The 20,782-nt window shown below is 47.3% G+C and overlaps 1 protein-coding gene across 3 annotated transcripts in view; it reads left to right on the forward strand.

Moving 5' to 3' along the window:
* Positions 1-4,103: 4,103 nt before the first annotated feature.
* The window catches only part of VIL1 (villin 1), a gene marked incomplete at its 5' end in the record, with an annotated part of 31,703 nt that continues 15,024 nt past the window's right edge, over positions 4,104-20,782 (forward strand). Inside the window, 5 exons of one of the 3 annotated variants that reach the window (XM_083586590.1) lie at positions 4,104-4,227; positions 12,871-13,020; positions 16,973-17,078; positions 18,304-18,378; positions 19,298-19,494. In XM_083586590.1, coding sequence (XP_083442716.1) covers positions 12,887-13,020; positions 16,973-17,078; positions 18,304-18,378; positions 19,298-19,494 — 512 coding nt within the window. Of the gene's footprint in view, positions 4,228-12,811; positions 13,021-16,967; positions 17,079-18,303; positions 18,379-19,297; positions 19,495-20,782 lie in introns of those variants that run through there. The other 2 variants (XM_083586589.1, XM_083586591.1) reach the window with 2 other exon arrangements.

Consider the following 20,782-nt stretch of genomic DNA (forward strand, 5'->3'; position numbering starts at 1 on the left):
GCTGTTGTTTCTTTGCTGATCATGGGTGATAAGAAGAAATGCAATGCAGGTAAGGGAATTTCATTTTATTAGTGAAATAGTCTTTAAAACAGGATTATGCTTTAGGATTGTTACGGTTACTGTCTAATTTATATGTCGCTTACTTGTCAAAAGGGCTTCTGAGCAGTTTAAAAGTATAAATCCAGTTATGAAGGTTTGTTTCCTCACACTTGAACATTCGTTGGCCAACTCTTCCCTCCACATTTGAATACTGGAAGCTCTCTGAGAAACTGAGAACACACAGACAGGGTCTAAATTGGCTGTGGCAGGACGAGAAAGATCTTTGGGTCATATTTGGAAGATGTCTGAAATTCATATTGAGTGTTCAGCAGCAAAAAATGGCAAATTATATGTTAGGAATTTTTAGAAAAGGGGTTGAAAATGAAAAAGGCAGGATCGTCAGTATCTTTATATAAACCTGTGGTGTGGCTGCATTTGAAATGTTGTGTAGAGTCACCCCATCTTTTAAAAATCTCTCACTATAACTAGAAAATATGCACAAAAGAGCAAAAGAATGAAAAAGTTGCCAGACAGTGAGAAATCAAATAAAAATGATGGAGAACCTGTGGCCCTCCAGGTGTTGCCAGACCCCATTTCGCACCTGCGTAATTGGCCAGTGGTCAGGAATGATGAGAACTGAAGCCACCCACATCTGGTGGTGGAGGCAGAGCTTCCCAACTTTGGAACTGAACAAACCAAATCCAAATTGACGTGTGTAGAAAGTTCTGGAGGTAACAACTTAAAACCGTTGACAAAGCGAGTGACAAGTTATCTGATAATCTGGATCTGGAACTCATTACAGACAGGATATTTAACCATTTTCCTGGCGTATTAAGAGGTGGAGAGGGACTGTAGATCAGTGGTGGAGCATATGCTTTCATTTTGAACTGGACTTTGGGGTGACCTTCAAAAGGACTCAACTGGCCAACAGAAGTAACCCAATTATGCAACAAAGAGGTAAGGGTGCTGGATGGGACTGGATTACAAAAGTAGAAAACAACCACTGACGTGGGCCAGGCCATTTTGCACACAGGGAAACACACATGCTCCTCCCAGAAAATGATAATAGTTTTACTCCATTACAGAAGAGGGTTCCCTGCTCCTTCTACATCTCCCATCTATGCGCGCAGCCTCCAAATGTCCTAGTTGGTTTCTGTGTCTCAGAAAAATAGATGAGGAATATGTACCCCCCATACGTTTTTGGACTCTCAACTCGCAGCTGCCCCAACCAGCATGACCAATAGTCATGGGTGAAGGAAGCTGGAGCCTTAAGAACTTACCAGAAGAGCCCTGCTGGATCAGGCCAGTGGTCCATCTAGTCCAGCATCCTGTGGACTAGTCAGATGCCTGTGGGAAGCCTGCAAGCTACACCTGAGTGCAACAGCACTCTGCCCACCTGCCATACTCAGCAACTAGGATTCAGAGGCATAATGCCACTGACAGTGGAGGCAGAACACAGCCACTGGGAAAGCAACATTTCCCTATCCCTGACTTTACAACCAATACCATTGCAAAAGGTGGCATGGTTCCACCTTGACTGTGTCTAAGTGGTTTGGGGGTGCTGATATGAAAGGTGTTGCAATATTTGTTGCAGAAAGTGGGTGGGCAAAAAAAGGCATGTCCATCAGTCCTACGTGTGTACCCAGTGAGGCAGTTGCAGCAACAGGGAGCCCCCACCTCCACCCCCAACCTTCTGCTTATGTATCTCCGCCACCCAAAGCTGCGGGCAAGCAGGCGAAGACTACACCTGCGTGTAACCTGTTTCTGTTCCTCCCTCTTCAATCCTCTTCTGGTCCTGGGAGACAGGGGAGCTGGAGAGGTGGGGGGAGGTGTGGAAACCCTTGACTCCACACCAGTCTGACTTACCGTATTTTTCGCCCTATAGGACACACTTTTCCCCCTCCAAAAATGAAGGGAAAATGTGTGTGCGTCCTATGGGGCGAATGCAGGCCTTTGCTGAAGCTATCCGCAAGCCTTGGAAGCCCGGCGCGACTTCCCTCCGGGCTCCCAAGGCTTGCGGACAGCAGCCTGCAGTCCAAAACCCGGGGAGCGCAGCGGAGCGCGCCCCGGGCTTCGGGCAGATATCCGCAAGCCTGGGGAGCCCGGTGGGAGTTCCCGCCGGGCTCCCCAGGCTTGCAGATAGCAGCCTGTTCTGGGGGCTGAGGTCAGGGGAAGCTCGGGCTTCCCCCACCCCAGCCCCGCGCCTGGGGGGAAATAATTTTTTTTCTTTATTCCCCCCCAAAAACTAGGTGCGCCCTATGGGCCGATGCGCCCTATACGGCAAAAAATACGGTATCTCTTCCTCCTCCTGCCCCTGTTCTTCACTATTCAGTCCTGCAGCAGCTTCTGCTGCTTGACTCTCATCTCCTGGCTGTTACAGGCTCCCCCAGTTCACTGATCCCTGCTTCAAAGTCTGTCTCCAACCCCCCCTTCTCCCAATGCCCGCTCATCACTATCCAGCCACCAGCCCTCAGTGTCCAGTCAGTCCCTGACAACCACACCAGGGAGAAAGACTGGGATAGAAATTTAACTAATATATAAAGTTAGTAAAAAAAAAACAACAGGTAAAGGTAAAGGACCCGTGACAGACTACTCTGGGGTTGCGGTGCTCATCTTGCTTTACAGGCTGAGGGAGCCAGTGTTTTCTGCAGACAGTTTTTCCAGGTCATGTGGTCAGCACAATGGAACACCGAAACCAGAGCAGCGCACGGAAATGCCGTTTACCTTCCTGCCGGAGCAGTACCTATTTATCTACTTGCACTTTTTTGGTGTGCTTTCAAACTGCTAGGTTGGCAGGAGCTGGGACCAAGCAACAGGAGCTCACCCTGTCGCAGAGATTCGAACCACCAACCTTCTGATCAGCAAGCCCAAGAGGCTTAGTGATTTAGACCACAGCGCCACCCGCGTCAGCTTACTGCAAAGTTGTTGTTACTGCTTCTCTGTGAGAGAGTTTGTGCCCATTGCCCAGCACCAGGATAAGTGGGGTTGGCCTCTTTCGTCACAGGGCTAAGTGTCATTTCACATACAGTGGTACCTCGGGTTACATACGCTTCAGGTTACATACGCTTCAGGTTACAGACTCCGCTAACCCAGAAATAATACCTCGGGTTAAGAACTTTGCTTCAGGATGAGAACAGAAATCGCGCAGCAGCGGTGCGGCAGGAGGCCCCATTAGCTAAAGTGGTGCTTCAGGTTAAGAACAGTTTCAGGTTAAGAACGGACCTCCGGAACGAATTAAGTATGTAACCAGAGGTACCACTATACATCTTAGTGGGGAGAATTTCACCTGTTGCACATTCCTTTCTCATGATGATGAGAGAAGTCATGCATGGTTTCCCTTGCTAAGTAACTCTCTAATTTACAGAAGCTGCCTGAGGGTCTGGACCCAACAATCCTACAAGCTTGAGTGTCCCTCTCTGCACCTGTTTGGGAGTCTGGGTGCAGTGGTTTAATCCACCATGCCTCTGGTGTCCATGCTCAGAATACGGAACCAGGAATCAACCTCAGCCACATTCTGGACCAAGGCATTTTGCTGCCCCTGCCCCTAATCAAGGGCCGTAGTACCCAAGGCCAGTACAGAAGTTACTTTTGCACCTAAAGTGAAAATAAAAAAATCTGTAGCCCTTTTATGACACCACAAACCAGCTGCCTAAAGCAGATGCCTCCCTCTGCCTAATGATAGGGCTGGTCAAGTGAAGAGGGATGGTTCAGCCCTGAAGTTTTGTCCCTGCACATTCAGTTCATCTTTTCTATTGTGCTTTCGATCTAACCCATTAGTTCCACCCAGAGGCTGCAGAAAGGCCAATTTTCTTCATCTTGTTTGTTTGTTCCTCAGTCTCTGTCTGGCTCTGTTCCTCCTAGTTAGGCTTGACTTGGCCTTTGTTTTCTCTGTTCTCTTCCCCCCACCCACCCCCCACTGCATGAGCTTCTGTCTTCCCCACACCGCCTTTTAAATAGTGTTTGCTGGAATTCAGCTCACTGGGGGCCACGAAGGGGGGTGTTAACTGGCTGTCTACTGGAGCAGGAATAATCCATGCCTAGGCTGCTGGCTTTGCCACCCTCCCTCACCCAGACCGTTCTGCTTCTCCACACAGACTAGGGCATAGCAACAACAACCATCAACAAACTACAGAACCGAATTAATAATTTGGGGGTATTAAAAACATTTGGCATCTGCTCCTGCATCAGGTAAGCTGTGAGGCTGTTGTCTTTGAGCTGGAATGTCACAAGGTGGGGCAGGTAGGATTGCCAACTTATCCGCTGGCCACTGTAGCTGTCTCTCTGGAAAACAGCTTAGGATCCAGATAGTCAGTGGTGATGTTTATCTCTTTGCTGTGAAAAGCTTCACCTTCTGATTTCTTCATATCAAGCTGTTGTTAACATCACAAGAGCAGGCCAGGCTGTTTTGTGTTTACTTGTGAGTTGGCAACCAATGGGTTGGTCAGATGGCAATCATTGGAAAACCAGAATTTTGCGCGAAACAATGATTTTCTGCCTTTTGAAGAGATGGCGATTGGCAGCAGCTCTCCAGGGTTTCAGACAGGGGACATTACCAGCCTTTTCTGGGAATGCTGGGAATTGAATCTGGAACTTTCTGCATACAAAGCAGAGGCTCTATCACTAAACTACAGCCCTTCCACCACACATTGCTAGAGGCTCTTTGCTCACTATGCAATATTAAATCATATTGACAGCCGACAACTCACCTTGTACTGACTTCTGAAAGTGGACATCTTAGTACATGGATAAGAAGTTTTACTTTTTATTTTTAATGTATGCCTCACTTTTTCATCCTTGAGAGGTTTAAACTGGTGTTTGCTATGCAAGAAAGAAAAGGGAAAAAAAGGAAGAAAGAAATTTATTCTGGTTGCACTAATTACAGAATAGTGGCAACTCAGAAACATAATCAGCACCATTACTTATCTGAATAGACAGTTATGGGATGGGATGGTGGAGAAGCAGTTCATTCAGACAGCATTTTGAAAAGCACCCAAATAGGAACTATGATTTAACAAGCAGGAAACAGGGGTCATTGGAGGACATGCATTTTTGTTGAGATGTTGCAGGTATTTAAAAGATTCTTATGTGGGAGACACGGGTTGAAAAGCTGAGTGAGGCTAAAGTGCAACCAGTGGCGTAGCGTGGGGGGTGCAGGGGGGGCCGGCCGCACCGGGCGCAACATCTGGGGCTAGGGCAAATCCAAGGGTTAGGGGGCGCAAATCCACGGGTTGGGGGCGCAAATTACTTGCCTTGCCCCGGGTGCTGACAACCCACGCTACGCCACTGAGTGCAACCCATCATCACAGGAGTGGGTGACCGAACAGGGGTCCAGACTGCCAGGGGAAAGAGGAGACAGGCAGGCCTGACTGCAGAAACAACTGAAGTAGAAGCAGCTCCATTGTATGCCACATAGCAGCCAACTCCTAGGGGCCGTGGGGGCTTTGGTCCCTGCAATAAAATATTTGAGGGGGCTGGGCCCCCACAGAGGTGATGGACATTGTCATTCAAATGGTGTGTGTGCACCATGTCATGTGATTGATTATGCAGGGCGGGGCTTACCTAGGCCCCCACAAGATGTTATTCTAGTTGGCGCCCCCGGTATGCCATATCTTCAATGTAGCCCCCGAAGCATCAGCATGCCATTTGAGAGTTGTGCTCCGGCACTTTCTGCAATTGATTGAGGGATGTGCACCCGTCAAATTAATGGAAATGCAGCAAAGCATTTCACCCTGGGATTTCTCCATCACCCATTTTCTTAAATGAGGGGGCTTGACCCAACAGTCATTATCTGGAACACACCCACCCACCCCCAAGGCAGGAATATATTCTAAAGGTCTAAGAAGCATGAGCAGAATGAGGAAACTAGAAAATGCATTCATTTACCATAATGCAAAAGGATTAAACTAACGCAGTAATGTTTAAATGGCAAAAAATATTCCCCCCACCATTCACAATTGATCATTGTAATGTAGTGTTCTGCACTGTGAGTAACAAAGGCCAATTCATAGCTATAGATGCAATTGCCAGGTTGTTGGCTGATAGGGTTGTCTTCAAGGATAGAGACTGCATCCCTATGGAACCAAGATACTATCTGATGTTTGACGATTCATACTCCGGAGCTATTGCATAATTGTTTAAAAAAAAATACTGTTAGCAGAAGTTGTAGTAACAGTAATTGCTTAAGAAATATAGTTGGTTTAATTGGGGCCTTGAAGCAGAGGTGGAAGACCTGTGGCACTTTGGAGGGTCTTGCACTCCAATTCCCATTTGGTCCAGGCAGCAATTGAGGCCTATATATTAATACTCTGTGTTTTATCAACACTCACCTAGAGAAGATAATAATAATAATAATAATAATAATAATAATAATAATAATAATAATTTATTATTTGTACCCCGCCCATCTGGCTGGGTTTCCCCAGCCACTCTGGGCGGCTTCCATAGAAACCAAAAATACACTAAAATATCACAGATTAAAAACTTCCCTGAACAGGGCTGCCTTAAGATGTCTTCTGAATGTCAGGTAGTTATTTATCGCTTTGACATCCGATGGGAGGGCGTTCCACAGGGCAGGCGCCACTACCGAGAAGGCCCTCTGCCTGGTTCCCTGTAGCTTTGCTTCTCGCAATGAGGGAACCGCCAGAAGGCCCTCGGCGCTGGACCTCAGCATCCGGGCAGAACGATGGGGGTGGAGACGCTCCTTCAGGTATACTGGGCCGAGGCCGTTTAGGGCTTTAAAGGTCAACACCAGCACTTTGAATTGTGCTCGGAAACGTACTGGGAGCCAATGTAGGCCTTTCAAGACCGGTGTTATGTGGTCTCGGCGGCCGCCCCCAGTCACCAGTCTAGCTGCCGCATTCTGGATTAGTTGTAGTTTCCGAGTCACCTTCAAAGGTAGCCCCACGTAGAGCGCATTGCAGTAGTCCAAGCGGGAGATAACCAGAGCATGCACCACTCTGGCGAGACAGTCCGCGGGCAGGTAGGGTCTCAGCCTGCGTACCAGGTGGAGTTGGTAGACAGCTGCCCTGGACACAGAATTGACCTGGGCCTCCATGGATAGCTGTGAGTCCAAAATGACTCCCAGGCTGCGCACCTGGTCCTTCAGGGGCACAGTTACCCTATTCAGGACCAGGGAGTCCTCCACACCAGCCCGCCCCCTGTCCCCCAAAAACAGTACTTCTGTCTTGTCAGGATTCAACCTCAATCCATTAGCCGCCATCCATCCTCCAACTGCCTCCAGGCACTCACACAGGACCTTCACCGCCTTCACTGGTTCTGATTTGAAAGAGAGGTAGAGCTGGGTATCATCTGCATATTGATGGACACCCAGTCCAAACCCCCTGATGATCTCTCCCAGTGGCTTCATATAGATGTTAAAAAGCATGGGGGAGAGGACGGAACCCTGAGGCACCCCACAAGTGAGGGCCCAGGGGTCTGAGCACTCATCCCCCACCACCACTTTCTGAACACGGCCCAGGAGGAAGGAGCGAAACCACTGCATAACAGTGCCCCCAGCTCCCAGCCCCTCTAGACGGTCCAGAAGGATGTTATGGTCGATTGTATCAAAGGCCGCTGAGAAATCCAGCAGAACTAGGAAACAACTCTCACCTTTGTCCCTAGCTCGCCGGAGATCATCAACCAGCGCGACCAAGGCAGTTTCAGTCCCATGATGAGGCCTGAATCCTGATTGGAAGGGATCCAAATGGTCCGCATCCTCCAGGTGTGCCTGGAGTTGTTCAGCAACCATGCGCTCAATCACCTTGCCCAAGAATGGAAGATTTGAGACTCGGCGATAGTTGGCCATACTGGCCGGGTCTAAAGATGGTTTTTTAAGAAGCGGTTTAATGACCACCTCTTTCAGCGGATCTGGGAATGTTCCCTCACAGAGGGAAGCATTCACCACCCCGCAGAGCCCATCGCCCAGCCCTTCCCGGCTTGCTTTTATTAGCCAGGATGGGCAAGGATCAAGGAGACAGGTGGTTGGTTTCACGCGTCCAAGCAGCCTGTCCACATCCTCGGGGGTAACGGATTGAAATTGATTCCATGCAACGTGACCAGACAGAGCTCTAGCACTCTCCCGCCCCAGCCCTGCTCCCACGGTGGTGTCTAGCTCCTTCCGAATATGAGTGATTTTATCTGCAAAAAACTTTGCAAAATCGTTGCAGGAGATCTTGGGGTCTTTACAAGGCCCCGGTGGTAAAGGTGGTTCCGTTAAATTGAGAACCACCTGAAAGAGTCTCCTGCTACTATTTTCTGCAGATGCAATAGAGGCGGTGAAGAAAGTCTTCTTCGCCGTCGCTATCGCCACTTGGTAGGCTCGAAGTTGAGCTCTAACCTGTGTCCGGTCAGATTCGGAGTGAGTTTTTTGCCACCGACGCTCTAGCCGTCTCAGCGATTGTTTCATCGCCCTCAGCTCCGAAGAAAACCACGGGGCTGTCCGGGCTCCATGCAATCGGAGAGGGCGCTTCGGAGCCAGACAGTCGATAGCCCTGGTTAACTCCGCATTCCAGCGGGCCACCAGGGAATCAGCTGAAAGGCCATCAACATGGGATAAAGCATCCCCTACCACTCTCTGGAAACCATTTGGATCCATTAAGTGGCGGGGGCGGACCATCCGAATTGGTCCCACCTCCCTGCAGAGGGGGATGGGTCGCGGAGAAGTCCAGTTGCACCAGGAAGTGATCTGACCATGGCACTTCTTTTGTTTCACTTTTACTTAGTGTCAGATCACCCACGTCACTAGAGGTGAACACCAGGTCTAAGGCATGTCCATGACTATGAGTTGGGCCAAACTTATTCAGGGACAGCCCCATGGAGGCCATGCTTTCCACGAAGTCCCGAGCGGCCCCTTGTAAGGTCGTGTCGGCATGGATGTTAAAATCCCCTAGGACAACCAAACTAGGTGTCTCCAGGAGAAAATCCGCCACGACCTGAAGCAGCTCAGACAGGGAATCCTTGGTGCAGCGGGGAGGCCGGTACACCAAAAGGAATCCTGTACTGCCCCTATTGCCCAACTTCCAGAACATGCACTCAGAAAACTGGATCTTCCCAGTAGGACGCCTGGTGCAAGCTAGTGACTTCCTAAAAATCACTGCAACCCCCCCTCCCCGCCCACATGACCTGGGTTGCTGTGCGTAAGAGAAACCTGGTGGGCAAGCAGCGGCAAGATGAAGGAAGGGAGCTGGTAGCTGACTTAGTCTGAGAGGGTGCCTTGAATAAATAACTAAACTGGCTAAACTGTCCAAGCAGCCAGAAGTACAACTGGAGAAGATTTGGGGTACAAAGATATATTGTCCCTAGCAGCCGGACTGAGTTGTGGGAATATTTGGCTGAGGGTAGTGGCAGCAACCGTGCCTCTTGAGTCTTCAGAAACAGTCAACATGCACTTTTAAGACCCCAATGTGAGTATCAGTAGTCCCTCGTGTACACAGTGTCCCTTTAATAAGCCAAAAATCTTAGTTCAAATTTTATCCTGTCTCTAGTGTGGGTGTCCTAAGATTACTACACATGCTCTAATTCCTTTATCCCTCCAAGGCACTGCAAAAGATGATAGTCCACAGGCCAGGGGCAGAGTCGACATCATAAATGGTTTCTCTTCTCCATACACTGTTTGTTTTCCCTCAAGCAATAAAAGTAATAAAAGTAGGAAATTGCTTGTTAATATTTGAATAAGCTGCTGAGAATCAGCTAGGTAATGGGGAACAGACTTTCTTCCCATCTGAAACCACTGGTATTCTCCTAAATAAGACCACTCCAGCATCTTCCCCTCACCCACGAGTATCCTAGATCCTGGCCTTCCTGTCAGGAACCTTGTCAGTAACCAGATGTGGCAAACCTTCGGCCGTCCAGATGTTGCTGAACTACAACTCCCATCAGCCCCAGCAAGCATGGCCAATGGCCAAGGATGATGGGAGTTGTACTTCAGCACCATCTAGAGGGTCAAAGGTTTCAGTCATAGGATTGCCATATCTTGAAGAGCAAAAAAATCAGACAGCCTATGCCTGAGTGCCTGCGCCCAAGCCGCTCCCACCCCCCAAAAACAAAAAAACAAAAATTCTGGACATTCCCTTTAAAATGTAAAAATCCCCCCAGATGGGCATGTTGCCCCCCCCCAAAAGAGGACGCGTCCAGGATTTCCCAGAGGTATAGCAAGCCTATTCAGTCACCTGTCCTATAAGATTCTTCCTCTTTGCCCTGCATGGAATCGTGTTCTTACAAATGATGCCTAGATGATGTTTTTGTCTGCGCTAGGCTGATGCAACAGTTCAATGATCTGGAGTGGTGCCAGGGGTAGAATGTGGGACTGACCGTGGAGTAAGATATGGGTTGAAATCTGCAGTTGTCAACAAGCTCAATGGAAACAAATAAGCAGCCAGTGAAGCACCTTCCAAATGGGCAGGATATGTTCCTTAGGACAGGAGCCTGTTAGCAGCATGGCTGCTTTATTTAAACTAACTGAAGTTCCTTAAAACGTATTCAAAGGCATCCCCACATATAACACATTGTGGTAATCAAGGCTGCTGGTTACCAGAGTGTGCTTTTCTGAATGTGACTCTGCTGTCCGGTGGTGCTGGTGATTTCTTTTCAGTGGCTGCTTTGAAGACAGGGACTTCGTGCTCTGGGAGAGGCTGTTTCCTCCTCCCACCCTCTATCTATTAGCACTGCAGATGCACGAATCTCATCTGCTCCTCTCTTTCCCATGCCCCTCCCACTCATAGCAGCTGGGGAGGTGGGGAAATTTACACCGAGGAAAGAGTTACATGCCCTGTCCTGGAGCAACAGGATAACAGGCACCACACCCTTGTCCTTGATCTTCAGAACCACTCAGTGGGGTTGCCAGTTAGCAAAACAGTAGCCATGGGAGAGCCTAATTGTAGATTTCCCTTTCAGGGCTGGTTTGGACCGGAGGGGGATGAAATTATTTTAAGTTACAATGTTGTTCTGAACATTGCTTATGAGAGTCCTGATCATTTCCACCAATTGATCGTTTATCGCTTGGCATTTCCTTATAAGCAAATACAGAGTCTTGGGCTGGGGTGCTGTTTGGTTCTTTTGATGGTGGGTTATTGTTATTGTTGCTCTTGGGTGTTGTTAGTTTTTTTGTATCTTTATTTTAGATCTTGAGATTTATTTATGACTACTTTTGTTATGGGAAATGGGTGGCTCTGTGGGTAAAACCACAGAGCCTAGGGCTTGCCTATCAGAAGGTTGGCGGTTTCAATCCCCGCGATGGGGTGAGCTCCCGTTGCTTGGTCCCTGCTCCTGCCAACCTAGCAGTTTGAAAGCATGTCAAAGTGCAAGTAGATAAATAGGTACTGCTCCGGCGGGAAGGTAAACAGCATTTCCATGCCTCTCTGGATCGCCAGAAGCGGCTTAGCCATGCTGGCCACATGACCCGGAAGCTGTACGCCAGCTCCCTCAGCCAATAAAGTGAGATGAGCGCCGCAACCCCAGAGTCGTCCGCGACTGGACCTAATGGTCAGGGCTCCCTTTACCTTTTACTTCTGTTATGTTGCAGTTAACCTTTCTTTTCCATGTTGTAAGCTGCCTTGATCGTGGCTTGAACTGTGGATTGAAAATTGTTAAAACTCCTTCCCTTCTAGTACATTGTCAATTAGGGAGATAGGAATGAGCGGTTGACAGCAGGAGTTGTATTGGAGAGAGATTTATTTCTGCTAGCTCAACAGCAGAGATAAGATAAATCGAGCGTTTCCCCAGAGCCATAAAAAGATCACTGCCAGAGTAAGAGAAGGCCTTTGGCCCTTCACGGGGTCACTGACAGCTGTTAATCGCATGGTTAGAGCCGTAGGATGACTGAGGGAGACTTTCGGAGCTAGGTGTGGCTGCAAAGGAAGCTATTGCTTCTGCCAAGAGTAGAAGGGCACTTCCAGATGGGCTGCTGTGTGATGTGTACAAAGCTGGGGAGCCCATTCCATGTTTTGTGTGTGTTCCAGTTCACCAGGGTCAGGAGGAGTTAGCCATGTCATACAATCTCCCACGCAAGGATGAATGTTCACCAAACAGGTGGTCTGGAAGTTCCCTAAGTTTTATAAGAGAACTCATCCACACAGAATATCCAGTCACATGCCTTCTGATTGGAGATGAAACATGATTATGAAAATAAATTTAATTATGACTCTTCAGAATGTATATGAATTATAAATGCATCTTAATGCGCAACATTAACTGGCTGAAGGACAATTTAATTTGAAAATTTAATATGAGCATGCCATACCTTACAGCTTTTTTTATGACTGTGTGCAAGGATCACCCTATGCTCCCCTGCAGAATGGACAGTTGGTGCTGACTGATGTTGAGGGTAAAAGATAGAATGTGTTTAGAAGAAGGGTGCAGTTCAAAAAGTCAACGGATTGCTAGCTCACTGTTAATAATACTTTCCTACTATTCCGCTACCCCCGTCCCCCACATCTAAAAGCCTGGTGCATTGATTGTGATATATTTCCACCTGCATCTTAATTTGTTGCCAAAACTTGCTGTAATTTTTAAGAATCAAAACTGCAAAGGTTTGCCCAGTTCTTTGTTCCAATGTTTCTATCTGTCATGGATGCTTTAATTGAGATTCCTGCATTGTAGAAGGTTGGGCTAGGGTTGCCATAGTTCAAAAAGTGAAAATCAGGACACAAAAGTTGTTGAGCTTTTTTTAATGAACTTTACTGAAATGTACTAAACCTACATGGACTGCCATGCATCTGGACATTTCAGCAATTTCTGCTCAGGTGTGTGCACACGTGGAGAGTGAGATGAGGCTCGTATGCCAATGCTCGTGTGTCAAAGGACCTTGGGCTCACTCTGCCATTCTTCCGTTCTTAGACACGATTGCCCTTATATGGCGAAGGCAGGTGGCGATGGCATTCCGTGCCGAGGGAAGGAGGGTCCAAAGGTCACCCCGCTGCTTGCTCTGTTCAGGCACAGTCCGTCTCCAAGGTGCTGTGTGCCCACCAAACAGACACTGCAGCAAAGGTAAGGAGGTGGTTCCGGGGAGATCCAGGGCCTGCTTTGGACTCCCATCTGACCTTGCTCTAGCCCTCAGCTTCATGCCAGCATTGTCTTGCCCAAAGCAGCCTTCCCCAGGCTGGTGCCTTCTAGATCTTTGGGGGTAGCAGAATGTGCAGGTGAAAGTGGATGGCAGCTGTAGTCTAAAAGATGAGGAGAGCACCAGCTTGAAGAAGGCCGTCCTAGGAGAAGATAGCAAGCAGCCTCCTTCCCCCCTCTGCTTAGTCTGGGTGGCTTTTCTTGTCAAATGATTTCAGGTTTCTGAGGGGTGAGAAGAGGTTCTGAACCTTTATAGTGAAGCTAGGGTCCGGGACTCCAATTTCAAGGTTTCTCCTGAGACAAAAATGATGCTTGTGCCTCCTGCTTGGACTGAACTCATTTTTCTATGGACTCCACACTGCGTGAAGTTAGAGGTGTGAAGACCGGGGGGGAAGTGGAAATATTTTAGGGGAAATTAGATTTGGTTCTTCGCATTTCTGCAGCAATTTGTGCTTTAAAAAAATCCTCATGAAAATTATTCAGCATTTTTGTGCGAATTTCTCCTAAGAAACACATTTTTACATGCAGTTTTCACCAATGTGCACATTGTTTTTGCAACTAATTTCCCCTACAGTAATGTCTTCTTGTATCTTATTTCCACTAATATATTCATTTTTAGGCTCATTTCCCCCTAGCACACATGTTTGGGTAAACGCTGGAGAACAAAATTTGGGAAAGTGTGGATTTTGAAGGGTGGCGGTGTTTCCGTTCTCATATTATTTCAGAAAGTGTGGTTCTTATCAATTCAGTTTTAAATGCAAATTGAATTGATTTTCTCCCCTGTTCCCGGTAGAGAGGACCTCTCCTGGTTTTTAAAAGTGTTAATAGGAACCAGGGGGCATTGTGGATCCAGAGCAAATTGCTGAATAAATGTGAAGAACTGCATGAGAGTGCCCGGTTGTTGAGCAGCAAAATGGGAACATAAGACATTGATCCTAGAAAGGCAGCAATGGCTGCCTGTGAGCTACTGGGCCCAATTCAAGGATTTGTACTGTATTAGCTTGCAAAGCTTTAAATGGCTCAAGGCCCAAATACCCAAAGGAGTGCCTCTATATCAGCGGATCTAGTCTTTAAGATAGGCAGGGGAAGTTCTCACTCATGCTCCTTGCTAGGATTCATCTCTGATATGCTTCCCCTGCCTATCTTTAAGACACATGGCAGAGCCTTCTTCGCTGTGGCACCCTGACTATGGCACTCCCTACCCTTAGAGCTGTGATTCTCCTCCTTGTTTAACATTTAAGCATCAGTTAAAGATGCATCTGTTTGCTTAAGCCTTAGCAGAATGAAGGCATGCTAATTGTGTCTGGCTGTTAACCAGAAGGTTGATGGTTCAAGCCCACCCAGGGACTGCTATGGATTCCTGCATTGCAGGGGTTGGACTAGATGACCTTCGGGGTCCCTTCCAATTCTACAGTTCTATGATTCTAATACTAGTTTTGTGATTGTGCTATGGTTTTTTAAATGTTGAGGTACTTGTGTGAGTATTTCAATTATTTTGACTGGATTCTGTTGTTTTTAAACTTTTATTGTTTATCCCCCCGAGCTCCTTTTAATGGAACAGGGATAAAAAATGCAACCAATTAATTGATAAAAACACAAATCTGCCTTATACCTGATCAGTCTATTGGCCCATCTAGTCCTGTATTTGCTGTACCAGGATTGGAAACTTGTGGTCCTTCAGATGTTGCTGGATTACACCTCCCATCACCCTTGGTCACTGGCCATGTTGACTGGTGCTGATGGGAGCTGCAGCTCATCATCATCTACTGTAGAGAGCATAAGGATTCCTGGTCTTAAGCAAGTCTTTCTAAGCTTTGCTCTTTGAGACTCCAGCTGGAGGCTGCCAGGCGTTTGGTTCGCAAGCCGTGGGTGCTGCCATTGAGCTATGGCCGCATTCCTGCAAACCTGAAATCATGTTTCATGTTCATTGCCCAATTTAACACATTCATCTTAAAACCCATTGCAGTAAAATCTGTAGCAGTTATGTAGAGTGAATGGAAATCCCTTTTCCAAGCCTTCTCGAGTTCTCAAATCCAGAGCTGTCTGCATGCATAGCACTTAAAAAAATTAAAAGGGTTTGAACCAAGATATCCCACATTCTGATGAAAGCTGAATTATGCAAACTGTTGGGTTTTGTTTTCTTTTGCATAATTTCTTTTGCTTTTGCTAATCATGAAGAGGAGCAAGGACCCCACACAGAAGTCCTCCTCCCCAATGACCCTTAAAAATCTAATTCAGTCCATTTTCTAACTTTTAATCTTCATAGCATTTTTTCCATCATACTTCCAAGCATAGCTCTGTAATCTTAAGGTTTTGAAAGCTGCTTTCCCCTTAAGCAAATCTTAAGATTCTTTAAGAAGCTGACTTCTGTGACCAAGGATATGTCCAATGGCTTTTCTGCATTTCTGCCTGCGTGCGTACAGGCCTGCCTATAAATTGCCTATAAGCATTCAGATTTTAGCACCAGGCAGAGAAATTACAGGTGTGCATCACCTCTATGGACTTTATGATTTACGTGCCTGAGCTAGACTGCACTGCACTCCCTAATATCCTGAGCTGGTCTGTAGAAAGCGACTGCTGCCTTTTTCACCCCTTAAAAGCCAAACTTAGCTGACTAGGGAAACACCTGGAGCTCAAGTGAAGAGGAGCTGGAGAGCTGGGCATGAGAGGCAGGTTTAGGTTTGAATCACAGCAAATTGTTTTCCCAGGGCACCAATTTCCATAAGATTTGCATAGGTTAATTCATGTGCATAGATTCAAATTTAGAAACCATTACTGCAATTTAAATTGAAATAAAGTACATCTCACCATAGTGGAGAAGACTCTGATTAGGTGACCTGTGTGTGCCTGCTCAGCCTGTCTGTCGTCCAGGTGTTCACTTTGGATCGACAACGTCAAGGTCCAATACTGCTGTCCCTTCTGGAGATTATTTCTCTTTAAACTGGGCTTGGACCGTCCTGTCCTCAGATGATAACTCTTTACTGTGTAAAGTAGGACACATGGCTCCATCCTACTCACTGTGGGGATGAAGGGCGCTGGGGCTCATGCCCTCTCTCCCTCAACCGTTCTCTCACATACTCTTTGGGGAAGGGCCCAGGCTCAGTTCCCACCATCTCCATGTCGCTCAGAGAGCTGCTTCTGGTCAGTGTTGACAATACTGAGCTAGATGGACCAAATATCTTACTCAGTAACTTCCAATGTTTCTGTTCCTACACCTACACACTTGCTCTCTCACTCTGTCTTCTGGAAATAGGAAATAAACTTAAAGGAAATCAGCTGTGACATCCTTGGCAATGTTGAAAGCATGTGTGTACATACATAATTACTCATTCAGGAGACACAGGTTCAAGGCTGATTTCCCACCAGCTGTAAAAATCTTTACTTTTCATTTGAGTGAACCCAAACAATGTTTTTGGTAATAATATTGTTGTAATAACAAGTCTTTTGGCAAGAGCTGAATTAGTTTGACTTAAGCAAAGCCCTTGGACTTTTGACACAGACATCACAAGATCTCAGTTCATCTGCATGGTAGTTAAAATGTCTAGTTTCCTTTAAACTAGCTACCAACTGGTTAGTTCCGCTCTAAATTCTTGCGAGGAGAAATTAGATCTAGGAGTTATCTAGCAGCTCAGGTTGAGCAAAGTCCTAAAGCACAGCAGTGTGAACCATCTTAATACTCCCCCCTTTAGCACACTTTTAGGAATGCGATCTGAATGAATGCAAGGAGTAATAGTCTGGTTTTCTTAACATTAATGTGGAGGTGGGGAGTAGCGATGTGAAGTTTGGGGTCCGAGCATAGACCATTCTTCTGCAATATTTAAACGTTGGTTGGTTGTAACCTGGCTACATTGCTAATGAACTTTCCCATTCCTAAGGGCAGATCCCCCCACAAAACATTGACCATCACCATGTCAGCAGAACTTAGTGCCAAAGTGACCAGGACTCTGAACAAAACCACACCCGGACTCCAGATATGGAGAATTGAGGTGAGTGTTTGTTTAAGTATGTGGTAGTATAATGGTGAGAAAGAGACCAGCATTTGGAGGCATGTCTCTGTATGTGTTTCTTCTCTTCCCACGATTCCACCTTCTCCTGGGATCTCCTGCCTTTTAAAGGAGAAAGAGGAGAAGCTGAAACACAATTCACTCTAGATCAGGAGTGGGGGGGTGTCAGGCCTGGGGGGCCAAATGTAGCCCCCATGGCTTCTCTACCTGGCCTCAGAACTCTCCATGGGCCACACTACTCAGTGGTTTTGCTCTCCACCCTGAGTGTTTTTGCCTGGCTGGAATGTGTTCTTGAACTTGAATAATGCTGCTTCCTTGCCTGTGTGGAGGATACAAAGGGGTGTATGGGTATGTGGTTCTATATGGAGCCTTCAGTCCCTGTCGTGTGGGGAGGAAAGGCGGGGTGTGTGTCTGTGTGAATGTGTAGAAACTAGCAAAGGAAAAAACAAATTTGTTGCTCCACCCGGTTTTTGTCTCTGGCCCTGCCCACAACTGGCAACAGCTGTGGCCCTCAGGCTGCAAAAGGTTTCCTAGCCCTGCTCTAGACTCCCAGCTCAGTGGTGCAGAGTCCTTGTATTGAATCTCTTATTCTGAGGGCCAAACTAGATTGATATTAATTATATAAATGCAATTGATGTGCACGAAGTAGCAGCTATGGGAGAGGCTGGTCAGCATTAGGATCACATAAGGGGAAAGGGGGTTAATCCTTTCACTTACAGCCATGGTCCCAAACCCAAATACTCCCTGATTCAGAAGCTGCTGTAAGCACTGGGAAGCCCCCACCAGCTGAGCTGGGGCAAAAGAAGGTGTTACAGCTGGCCATCAATGGGGGGATTTCCTCCCAATGCAAATAGCAGCTTTGGATGATGGATTTTCATCAAGACCGCAACAGGGGAGGATAGGGTTAATTCCTCCCCTTCCCCTCCTGTTCTTTGATCCTGATAATTATTGTTTCTCTTCATCTGTGGTTCTACCCTGAGCTATGGCCTTTCCTCAGAAGACTGAGGTGATGGGATTTGGCAAAACTAAAAAAAATTAAGGTGATGGGACTTGGTAAAAAATAGGCTATTGAAGGAAGGAAGGCAGGACAAATGTTTTAAAATGAAGATAAAGGCAGGAAGAATGCTCTTTACACAACACAAGGGTGTGTGATGATCTTTAGTACTGTATATAATTCCAGCTAATTCCACCCCCCCTTCCCTTCCAGAATATGGAGATGGTGCCTATTCCACCGAAAACATATGGGAACTTCTACGAAGGAGATGCTTATATAATTCTCTCGGTAAGAGGAATTAAGAATGGTGGAGGCCTTTGTGTCACTACGCTTGATGGGACAAAACAGCTGGAGAAAAGGACAAGGCTCAGCCCAAGAAAAAAGCAGGAACTTGCCTCATGTAAAGTATGGGAGGTGCACCATGGAGCATGATGAGGCCAAAGAAGGATACTTCAAGGGAAGGTTCTATGTGGCTAGGAGTAAATGTACTCCAGTCCTGTCAAACTTACGTATACAGTAGGCTACCACCCTAAAGGCCGCACTAAGTTGCTATTACTTAGATTTTAACAACAGCAGCAACAACATTAATACCTATTTTTTGAAGTCAGGAGCGGTTCCCAGAGATGGGCTGTCTTCAGCATTAGGACTGCATTATGTGCCTTTAGACCAGGGCTGGCCCTACCATTGGGCAAAGTGACCACCTTAGGCAGCAGATGCTGGGGAACAGCAGCAGCAGCCCTCTCTGCCCCTCACTAACCATTCTCTTCTGTAAGAGGACAGCAATGGTTCCTTTCCTGGCCTCCTCTAAACTACCAGTAGTCTGCTGCCTTAGGTGCGTTAGAGGACATAGGAAGCCGCTTTATATTGAGTCAGACCAATGGTCCATCTAGCTAAATATTGTTGATGTTGACTGGCAGTGGCTCTCCAGGGTTTCAAACAAAGGATCTTTCCCATCCCTGCTTGAAGATAGCAGGGATTGAACCTGTGACCTTTTGCAGGCAAAGCAGGTGCTTTATCCCTATGGCCATTCCCCTAACACTGTCCCATGACCAGCGTTGAAGTCATAATCCCTTACTAGTAGGTGGACTTGGAGAGCTGAGTATGTGAATCAAAATGCCCATCATTGTGGCATTGACTGAGCGCCGTGGGACAGAGAGGTCTCTGCAATTTTGGTGGGCCTGCTAACCAGCTTCAATTTTCCAACTAGACGCATAAGACTGGGAACAACTTCACCTATGACGTCCACTTCTGGCTGGGCAGTTCATCATCTCAGGATGAGCAGGGCTCAGCCGCCATCTACACTACCCAGATGGATGACTACCTGGGAGGAGTAGCCGTACAGCATCGTGAGGTCCAGGGCTACGAAAGTGACGCCTTCCGGAGCTACTTCAAACAGGGGCTAATGTATGTAATGCTCCTTATTGCCTTCTGGTGGCTGATCCAGGCAATTACAGCTTCTTATTCTTTGAGCCACTTTACATTTTTATGCGTTGTGCCTGTGTTAAGAGAAGCATGCTAGGTAGTCTCAGTTGGCAATAGTTCCTCCGGTATATGTCCACTGTGTGTTTAGAAACACACATCAGCCCTTCCGGTGTTTCCTATAGGTACTTGACAACTCTTGAAAAAAATTAAAAATCTGGATATCTGGGTGGGGACTAGTGGGATGGGGCCATATGGGGCGAGAGGACAGGTAAGGTAAAGGTAAAGGGACCCCTGACCATTAGGTCCAGTCATGACCGACTCTGGGGTTGCGGTGCTCATCTCGCCTTGTTGGCCGAGGGAGCCGGCGTACAGCTTCTGGGTCATGTGGCCAGCATGACTAAGCCACTTCTGGTGAACCAGAGCAGTGCACAGAAATGCCATTTACCTTCCCGCCGGAGCGGTACCTATTTATCTACTTGCACTTTGACATGCTTTCAAACTGCTAGGTTGGCAGGAGCAGGGACCGAGCAACGGGAGCTCACCCCGTCGCGGGGATTTAAACCGCCAACCTTCTGATCGGCAAGTCCTAGGCTCTGTGGTTTAACCCACAGCGCCACCTGCGTCCCGAGAGGACAGGACTTAGAGCCAGTTCAGTGATAGTACTGGGGAATGAAGCCCAGCAGATTTTGACGAATCCTTGCAGGCAGCCTAACACAAAGCAATCTATTTGCCTAAAGTGAGCAGCTGAAGGAAAAGGGGCAGCTGGGAGGAACTGGAGATAACTGGTCAAAAGCAAAAATAGATAGGGACAGGAACAGTGCTGTCCTTACTACAAAGTACTGTAGTTGTTTCAAAGTGGCAGATTCCAGAGAGGGTTCCATTGCACTGCCTTTCTTCTCTGTCTGGCCAGGTTCAGAGGACATGACACTAACCATGGTTTAGCAATCCTGCCTGTTCTTCCTCCGTGGATTGTATGTGACTGACTACTTGAAAGTGTGGGTGTGATTGCCTGCGTGTGTGACCTCCATCTGCTGAGTAAATTTGCCTGCCTGCCTTCCTGAATATATGTGTATCTCTTCCCCTCTGCCGGGCATGTGAGTGTATGTCCCTGCTTGCATGGTGGGTCTCTGTGTCTGTATGTGTGGTAAGTGTGCTTTGACCACACTTCTCACCGGCACATGTCACTGGAGGGGTGGCCAACTTCAGACTTCAGCTGAAAGAGATTTGCCGCTCATTGTTTAGCATTAAAAAAGAACCACAGTGAGACTTG

This window comes from Podarcis filfolensis, assembly GCF_964270895.1.
Source record: "Podarcis filfolensis genome assembly, chromosome: 1".
Lineage (NCBI taxonomy): Eukaryota > Metazoa > Chordata > Lepidosauria > Squamata > Lacertidae > Podarcis > Podarcis filfolensis.